The sequence below is a fragment of the Episyrphus balteatus genome, chromosome 4, assembly GCF_945859705.1.
Source record: "Episyrphus balteatus chromosome 4, idEpiBalt1.1, whole genome shotgun sequence".
Classification (NCBI taxonomy): domain Eukaryota; kingdom Metazoa; phylum Arthropoda; class Insecta; order Diptera; family Syrphidae; genus Episyrphus; species Episyrphus balteatus.
In genome coordinates this window covers 9,243,552-9,253,218 of record NC_079137.1, presented here as the reverse complement: position 1 = coordinate 9,253,218, position 9,667 = coordinate 9,243,552, and the positions used below count along the sequence as shown (strand labels likewise).

General features: G+C 29.8%; 2 protein-coding genes across 2 annotated transcripts; both read left to right on the top strand.

Moving 5' to 3' along the window:
• Nucleotides 1-342: 342 nt before the first annotated feature.
• On the top strand, nucleotides 343-1,363 carry LOC129918108 (uncharacterized). The gene is made up of 2 exons (XM_055998454.1): nucleotides 343-1,285; nucleotides 1,332-1,363. Exons 1-2 carry the CDS (start codon nucleotides 343-345, stop codon nucleotides 1,361-1,363), a joined length of 975 nt encoding a protein of 324 aa, XP_055854429.1.
• A 3,600-nt stretch (nucleotides 1,364-4,963) lies between these two features.
• On the top strand, nucleotides 4,964-6,247 carry LOC129918107 (uncharacterized). Its single transcript, XM_055998453.1, has one exon. It carries the CDS (start codon nucleotides 5,009-5,011, stop codon nucleotides 6,245-6,247), a length of 1,239 nt encoding a protein of 412 aa, XP_055854428.1. The 5' UTR covers nucleotides 4,964-5,008.
• The last annotated feature ends 3,420 nt before the right edge of the window (nucleotides 6,248-9,667 follow it).

Genomic DNA, 9,667 nt, shown 5'->3' with positions numbered 1-9,667 from the left:
GCAACTGAAACCTCTTCATTTTACCTGAAGGGAAAATTCAATGAAAACATACTAACTATTGTTCAATTTGATTCAAATGACACATATGTTCAACAACGACTTTTAGAAGATCTTCAACACCTTCGATACTGTAAGACAATTTTCGTGCTAAAGTATTCTACAAGAAATGAATCAGAATTAAGGAGATTGTTTAAATTTTGTTGGAAAAATAGAATGATAAATGTTTTAGCAGTTTTTCAAGACTTTTGGACTACTTCGACTTTCTACAGTTATAGCAATTTTGGGAATTTTGTAATTGAAGAACTAGTCTGGAGAAAAGGTTTAAATGTTTTTCCAAATCGAATGAGGAATTTAAAAGGCTTGATATTGCCAGTTTTGTTCGGAGGAGAAGAGCCAGAAGTAATAATATCAAACGAATCTAATGGCAACAGGGTTATTGGTGGCTTCTTATTCAATTTGTTGGATACTCTTGCCAAGAAGTACAACGCCAGGTTGAATACTTCAAGACTTACCATGTCACTTTCACCCTACGAAATTCATCTTCTTGTTTTAAATGGAACTATTGAAATATCAGCCGCTGGTCCACTTATTATACAAGTTCCAGATGAATGGTTTTTATATCCATATTCGATCTTTGATTGGAATGTGATGTTGCCTGTTGAACAAAACATTCCTGTTTATAAAGTATTTGCACACGTTTTCAAGTGGAAAGCTTTTGTTTTAATAATTGTTCTGTTAATATTGATATCAGCCTTAGTAACAGTTAGCGCTTATATTAAAGGATCGAATCAACATTTCCATAAATTTGATTTCTTCTTCAACATTGATTGCTTTCGTGGAATTCTTGGTGGGCCATTCTTTCAAATACCAAACGCTTCTTTCACAACAAAACTAATCTATTCATTGATCTTCTTGCTGGGAATAATGATTGTTACTTCATACGATGCATTTCTTCAATCGTTCATGACTCAACCACCAAAAGAAAATATTATAAGATCCTTTGATGATTTACAATCAACTGGTATGAAAATCAATGCCTTTCAAGCTGATATTGATGAGTTATTATACAAGTTTAGACCTCAACTTATGCAAAAGCACTCAAATTTATTTCAAGCCATAAACAGTTTTGAGGATTTTATAAAAATTCGAGATTCCTTAAATACAACAAATCCTTTTACTATTACCGAACCAAAATGGATAATTTATGCAAATCAACAAAAATTTTATGGTCAACAATTGTATCGGTGGTCTGAAGAGTTATGCCTTTTGGAAAATATCCTCTTGGGTATGTCAATAAATGAAAATTCAATTTATAAACAAATTTTAAATAGTCACATCTTGGACACACTATCAAGTGGATTAATAGATTTCTGGACAAAGAGGGCATTTTATGAATTAATGAAAGTTGGAAAAATTGAAAAATTAAGTAATGGATTTGGCTCGAAGCTGATACAATTATTGAAAATTGAAGACTTGAAATGGGTTTGGATATTGACGGTTTTGCTATTGATGGTAGCTACTTTGTGTTTGATTGGAGAAATTTGTGTTTTTAAATGGAAAAAATGGCGAAATTCCATAGTAAAAAGAATAAATAAATAAATTCTCACTTTCTGTCACAAATTGTAATTTTTCGTATAATTCCAATAAATCAGCATTGCTTGAATCTTGTTGTTGTTTATTATATTGTTTGAGTGGATTAATTTTTCAGAAACAATGTCGTTAGGAAAAAATATTTGTATTGGTTGAAAAACTTTTACGAGCTTTTTTAAAATTTTAACTTAAATTTATTCTGTTGGAAGTTGAAAACTATTGATTGAAGTATTTCTTCAACATCAAATACATTATATTTGTTTATTATTTCTGTTGAATAACTGCAATGTAGCAAATTGCAAACAATCCATTTCAAATTTGTAAAAACAAACAAAAAAAAATCCATAGAATTAAAACACAATCAAAGAACTCGAAGAAATCCATTTACTTTATTTAACAATAGGTTTTAGCCCTCAAATCATTATTAACTTTGAAGCTAATACCCTCTAATTTATTAAAAACCATGGAGTCAAGTGCTTTATAAATCTATCAATACCAAAAAGAAGAGTATTATTTGATGAAATAAATTGTCAGTCATGAATTTTCCTGGAGCAAGTGTTGTTTCATTATTTGCAGTGGTCGCTGCTAAATTTTCGACAACAGGAGCTGAATTAAGTCCAAAATTCTGTGATTTTATTTCAAAAGCTGATAAAGTTCATCAATTTGAAAGTATTTTCTTTCTAAAATCATCAAACGAACCATATTTTCATGAGAAATTTGTCCGAAATCTTACGACTTTACTTCGTATTCCAGTGATTTTGGCCACTGAATCTTCTTCATTTTACTTAAAAGGGCAGTTCAATGATAACTTGCTTTCAATTGTTCAATTTCATGCAAGTGAATTATTTCTTCAGCAACTTTTGGAATATCTTCAACATCTTCGATTTTGTAAACTAATTTTTGTTCTAAAAAATTCTTCACAAAAGAAAGTGGAACTGGAAAGTATTTTCGATTTTTGTTGGCAGCACAGAATGATCAATGTTGTAGCAGTTTTTCAAGAATTTCAGACTTCTTCGGTGTACTACAGTTATAAAAATTATGGAAGAATTAAAATTGAAGAACACAACTGGAGCCAACATTCAATTATTTTTAATAATCGAATTGGAGATCTTCAAGGCTATACATTGCCAATTCTGTTTGGAGGAATACAGATAGGATTTCACATGTCAAAAAAACCAAGTGGTGAAACAGTTATTGGTGGAATGTTAGGACATTTGTTTCATGCGTTTGCTAAGAGACATAATGCCACATTGAACTTATCTAATGCTAATAATACTTTATCGCCGCATGATATTCATGAATGTGTTCTTAATGGAAGTGTAGAGATATCAGGTACTGGTTTGGTACTAGTACAAGCTCCAATGCATTGGTTTTCATATCCATATGCTATTTTTGATTGGGGTGTAATGCTGCCCATTGAACAAAGCATTCCAATTTATAAAGTGTTTGCACTGGTTTTTCATTGGGAGGCTTTTGTTATAACTGTTGTGTTGTTAATATTGCTATCTATTTTGCTAACAGTAGCTGCTAAACTATCAGGATCTCAACAGACTTTTTTCTTCAATATTGACAGTTTTCGTGGAATTCTTGGACAACCATTCTCTGTAACACCAAGAACTTCTTCAACTACAAAAATCACCTATTTTCTAATATTTTTATTCGGAATAATAATAGTAACTTCCTATGACGCATTTCTTCAGTCTTTTATGACAAAACCGCTAAAAGGAAAAATAATAAAATCTTTCGATGATCTTCAACAATCAGATTTGAAGATCTACACACTTCAAGCTGATATGGATGAATTATTTTACAAATTAAACCCGACTATCAAAGATAAATACTCCAAGTCATTTTTAAGTGAAAGTAACTTTGCGACTTTTAAGAGCTTTCGAGATTCTTTAAATACCAAATATGCCTACACTTTACCACAACCTGGATGGAAGATTTATGAAAATCAACAAAAATTTTATGGCAGAAAATTGTTTCGTTGGTCTGAAGAGTTGTGTTTGGTCAAAAATTTCTTAGCAGGTATTTCTATTAATGAAAATTCAATTTATAAGGATATTTTGAATTTTCATATTTTGGAAACACAATCGAGTGGATTATTTGATTTTTGGATGAAGAGAACTTTTTATGAATTAATGGCAATTGGAAAAATTCAAAAGTTAAATTTTGGATTTGATTTAAAATTACAATCACTAAAAGTTGAAGATTTCAAGTGGATTTGGTTATTTTTCGGATTGGCATTGATGGTATCTTCTTTGTGTTTTATTGCAGAATTTTGTGTTTTTAAGTGGACAAATTGGTGAAATAGCAGAGTAAAAAGAATAATTTAATAAATTCTCAATTTTTACCAAAAATTGTATTGTTTCTGATAAAGTACCGATAATTCCAATAAAACTGATTTGTTTGAATCTGTTGTTCTTTATTATATTCTTAAAGTGGTTGATTTTTGTCAGAAACTATGTCATTAGAAAAGTTTATTGGTATTGTTTGAAAAACTTTTACGTGCGTTTTTAAAATGTTAACCTAAATTTATTATATTGAAAATTAGCAACAATTGCTTGAAGTATTTCGTCAACATCAAATACATTGTATACATTGTCAAATCACTCTAATTCATCAGATTAGAAACAATCAATTTCGAATTTGTAAAAAAAATCCATAGAATTAAAACGCAATCAATGAAGTCGAAGAAATCTATTTACTCTATCAAACTATAGATTTTACTCCTCAAATCATTATTAACTTTGTAGCTAATATCTTCTAATTTATTAAAAACCATGGAGTCAAGTGTTTTATAAATCTATCAATTCTTAAAAGAAATATTAGTTGATGAAATAAATTGTCAGTCATGAATATTCTTTTAGCAAGTGTTGTTGCCTTATTTTCAGTGGTCGCTGTGAAATTGTCGACTTTAGAAGCTGAATTAAGTCCAAATTTTTTTGATTTTATCATAAATGCTGACAAAATTGATCAATTTGAAAGTATTTTCCTTCTAAAATCATCAAAGGAACCATATTTTGATGACAAATTTGTTCGCAAACTAACGACTTCGCTTTCTATTCCAGTGATTCTAGCCACTGAGAAGTCTTCATTTTACTTAAAAGGGCAGTTCAATGATAACTTTCTTACAATTGTTCAATTTGATTTAAGTGATTTATTTCTTCAGCGACTTTTAGAATACCTTCAACATCTTCGATTTTGTAAAATAATTTTTGTTATCAAAAATTCTTCAAGTAATGATGTGGAACTGAGGAGAGTTTTCAAATTATGCTGGGAGAACAGAATGATCAATATTGTAGCAGTTTTTCAAGACTTTCAGACTTCTTTGAAGTACTATAGTTATAAAAATTATGGAAGAATTAAAATTGAAGAACACAACTGGAGTGAAAATTCAATTATTTTTCCTAATCGAATGGGAGATCTTCAAGGCAATACATTGCCAATTCTGTTTGGAGGAATACAGATGTTGTTTTCCCTGTCAAAAAAACCAAATGGTGAAACAGTTATTGGTGGAATGTTGGGGCATTTATTTCATGCGTTTGCTAAGAGACATAATGCCACATTGAACTTATCTAATGCTAATAATACTTTATCGCCGCATGATATTCATGAATGTGTTCTTAATGGAAGTGTGGAGATATCAGGTACTGGTTTGGTATTAGTACAAGCTCCAATGCAATGGTTTTCATATCCATATGCTATTTTTGATTGGGGTGTAATGCTGCCCGTTGAACAAAACATTCCAATTTATAAAGTGTTTGCACTGGTTTTTCATTGGAAGGCTTTTGTTATTACTGTTGTGTTGTTAATATTGCTATCTATATTGCTAACAGTAGCTACTAAGCTCTCAGGATCACAACGAACTTTCTACTTCAATATTGACAGTTTTCGTGGAATTCTCGGACAACCGTTCTCTGAAACACCAAGAACTTCTTTAACTTCAAAAATCATCTATTTTCAAATTTTTCTATTGGGAATAATAATAGTAACTTCTTACGATGCATTTCTTCAGTCTTTTATGACAAAACCGCTAAAAGGAAAAATTATAAAATCTTTTGATGATCTTCAACAATCAGGTTTGAAGATCTACACGCTTCAAGCTGATATGGATGAATTATTTTACAAATTAAGTCCGACCATTAAGGAGAAATATTCCAACTTATTTCTAGGTGAAAAAAACTTTGCGACTTTTGTGAGTTTTCGCGATTCTTTAAATACCAAATATGCCTACACTCTGCCTCAACCTAGATGGAAGATTTATGAAAATCAACAAAATTTCTATGGCAGAAAATTGTTTCGTTGGTCTGAAGACTTGTGTTTTGTGGAAAATTTCTTTGCAGGTATTTCTATTAATGAAAATTCAATTTATAAGAATATTTTGAATTTTCATATTTTGGAAACACAATCGAGTGGATTGTTTGATTTTTGGATGAAGAGAACTTTTTATGAATTAATGGCAATTGAAAAAATTCAAAAGTTAAATTTTGGATTTGAACCGAAGTTACAATCACTAAAAGTTGAAGATTTGAAGTGGGTTTGGTTATTTTTGGAATATGCATTGATGATTGCTTCTTTGTGCTTTCTTTGTGAAATAATTGTTTTCAAGAGGAATAATTGGAGGGCTAAGATGAAAGCAATATTTAAAATATAAATTATATTTGATTTTGTTAATCAAAAGGAATTCAATAAATTTGCACTTCTTGAAAGTTGTTTCCACTTAATTTTACAAGTTTTTTTTATTGTAATTATTATTTAAAATTTTCCGAGGAGTGGAACGACGAATTAGTAAGCATTGCCGACAATTATTAAATAAACAACTTTAACGAAAAAAATCAGCGGATATTTTCGCGCAAACGATTTTCTATGAATTTTTCGTATCCCCTCCAACTGAATATTTGTTTCCAAAATTGATATACATATATGATCCATATGGCAAAGTCGATGGTATTCTTTCAGTGCGATGAGTAGAAATCAAATTTGTACTAACAGAAATATATTACTCATTATTTCAATACAATTTTTAGAATTTATGTTCCACAGCTACTCTTTCTCATTAATATAGTAAAATTCGCAAATAAAGTATTAATCATTTTTTCGAACGCATTCGTTTTTTTTTCAAAAGTAAGTACAAAAAGTTGGTGCGCAATCGAAAAAAGGAAGTACGAAAAATTGTGGAACGTATTCAATTTGAATTTCAAACAAGTTTCCTTCCTACTGCAAAATAATTTTAATTAGGTGATATCAGCTGCGTGGACAATTTTTTCAGCACGTTCCATTAATTGTAGGTATACAATGAAAACAGCGACACAAATTTGGCTGTGGACAGTTATATGTTCCACAAACATTAAAGAGCGAATAAATTGATAGCCATCCAGTTTTGTTGTCGATAAATTTTAAGTAAAAAGTTATAAATATAAGAAAATTATGTGTAGACACAGTTTGAACAATGTGGAACCCATTCAATTTTTAATCCAAATTCTAGATCTGAGTGAAAAAAGTGAAAAAAAAGAAAAAAAATAGGAGAAACTATACTAAGACACACTTGGAACAATGTGGAACGTATTCAAATTTTTTTCCACATACACTGCTTGATAAATCTGCTTAAACAAAATTTCTATTCACCTATCAAATCAGCCTTTGATGAGTTTGAAGGATCCTGACTTTTCCAGTTTTAAAACTGCCTTTGAGAGATTTCAATAAGCAAAACGAGTTATTCAAAGCTGATAAGGCTTCTTTTTCAAAACATCATACACATGCAAGAGCATTTCAATTTCAATTGCAGATAAAAAGTATACTCAAGTGCTAAGGTAGGAAAAAAAAATCCAACTAAAAACTGTGATTATGGTTAATGGTTCATGGATAGCACATTATTATCGCAGGACTCCTATAGTTTTTTTTTTCCAACTCTCCAGAGAAAATATATCGATTCAACACCCTCCAACTATAACTTAAACCATTTAACTCTTCTTTGAAAGTCAATCTCAGGCAACACACTATAACATACAATCCACAAAGCATTAGAACCTTTCAACTATAGGTGGTATAATAGACAGACAGAAGAGCCTGGTATTAGAGGTTGATGGTATTCATTATCAGAGTGTTGCTTGTTTCACAGTAATTAAACAAGGCATCCCTTTTGGCACAAGGCAATGTAATATATCCCTTTAACCATTTTCTATCCACACAACACATTACCTGCCATTAACCCGAAAAGGACTTTTCTTTTCATGGCCTAATGCGCTCTCCTTTCTGATGATATGGCTCTTGAGTAATTATGGATTTTCCAAAGCATTGAAGAAGCTTTGTTAAGTCTTTTCGTCGTACTTTATACAAATACACTCTGTGTTAAATGTTTTGGGATAGTTTGTATGCCACAGAGAGTTTTGAAACTGATCCTATTCAAATAACACAGAGTGTATGCATTATAATTTTGTGTGTTGCTTCGTTCTTCGTTCCATTCAATCTTTTTGTCAATCTTTCCATCCAAATGAAGTGTCATCAGTTTGTGTCCTTGTTTGTGCCTTTTTTGTTATTTCGTTTTGTGTGGTTTTTAAAGGGTTAACGGGTGGTATTATGTAATGTTGATTTTGATGCCGAAAATTCTGGCCCATACTCAGCCTTGTCATTATTTCTCTAATCACCGACGACGACGTAGAAATAAAAAAACACAAACCCGAGACGGATTAGTATGTGCGGTAGTTAAAAATTGAGAACGCTTAAGAGTTGGTATTGTTTGTATGTGTATATTCAAAGGACAACAAAAATTGGAACAATTTTAAGGGCGAACAATTTTCAATGGAATATACGAGAATACCCACTATTAAGCTGGTACAACAGTGATAAGCACCCAAGGCTTAATTAGAGGCTTTTAATTGAGGGCGGAACGCAGTTTATGGTGGATAAAATGCTTTTGTGAATTGGTACGTTTTTTTTTTCTTTGGGAAATTATTTTAAGTTAGGTATTTCAAATGGTTTTTAAGGGAAAAGACTTTTGGACAATTATTTTTTCATTTTATGATTAAAATGTTCATTTCTAAGGATAATAATAATTTCTGATATATGTATGAAAAAATTTTATAAAGAAAAAAGTTAGAGAAATAAATTAACATAGTTCTTAATACTTCAAACAAAATTTGGGATAACAATCAAACTTGCCTAACGCAAGTTCGTCTGTCTGGCTGTTTTTTTAATCTTTCAAGCTGCCTATAAGAGTTTTCAGTTTTTAGATAAGTTTGATTTTCTTAAAAACCATTTTGATAAAAAAAATTTAGGTTATTTTAAATGGTCTTTCTATTTATTAAAAAATAGTTATTAAAAAAAAAAAAAAAACTAACTAGACCTCGTTTTCAACGGTCTTATTTTTAATTCGGATTTCTCAAAACTTTAACATTGATATAAATCAAAAACAAAATTAAAAAAAAAAAAATTAAAAAAAAAATTTGGAATTTTTTCAAACAGGACATTGAACTTTTTTGAATTTTTGATAGTTAGTAATTATAAATTATACAAAATTGTATTTCAACATTTCCTTGTTATAATAATGTTATTGAAGAAATAATTTTTTACAAAAAAATTTTAGAATTTTTTTGTGAAAAAAATCTTCAAATTTTCTTGAATGTTTCGATGAAATTTTTAAAAACCATAAACAAAATTGTTCAAAATTCTCAAATTCAGTCAAATTTCTTAAATCACTCACACTCTTAAGAAACTCTGAATGAGTTTAAATGAAAAATGTTAAAATTTTCAGCAAATTTTTTGTATGAATGTCGTCAAAATTCTTCAAATCCTTTGAAAAACTCTGTGAATTTCATTAAAATTCTAAGAAATACTTAACGAATTTCAGAAAAATATTCTAAGAAGCTCATTAAAATTCTTTAAAACCCTGAAATATAGTTACGAACATCGCCGAAATTCTCTTAATTTTGCTTTGCATTCATCAGTACCTACTTAGAAACTCTGAACGAGGTATGAAATGAATTTTTTAACGAAACTCAACAAAATCCTTTGTCAAGATTATTTTTTCGTTGTTTTTAAATAGTTCAACAATGCGTGATTAAGTTTTGAAACTGTC

Excerpts from the sequence above, each read along its gene's own strand:
- LOC129918107 (XM_055998453.1), top strand. The coding sequence starts at position 5,009 with ATGGGAGATCTTCAAGGCAATACATTGCCAATTCTGTTTGGAGGAATA.
- LOC129918108 (XM_055998454.1), top strand. The coding sequence starts at position 343 with ATGAGGAATTTAAAAGGCTTGATATTGCCAGTTTTGTTCGGAGGAGAA. Across the intron at positions 1,286-1,331 it reads TTTGGAAAATATCCTCTTGG|TCACATCTTGGACACACTAT; the intron begins GTATGTCAATAA and ends AATTTTAAATAG.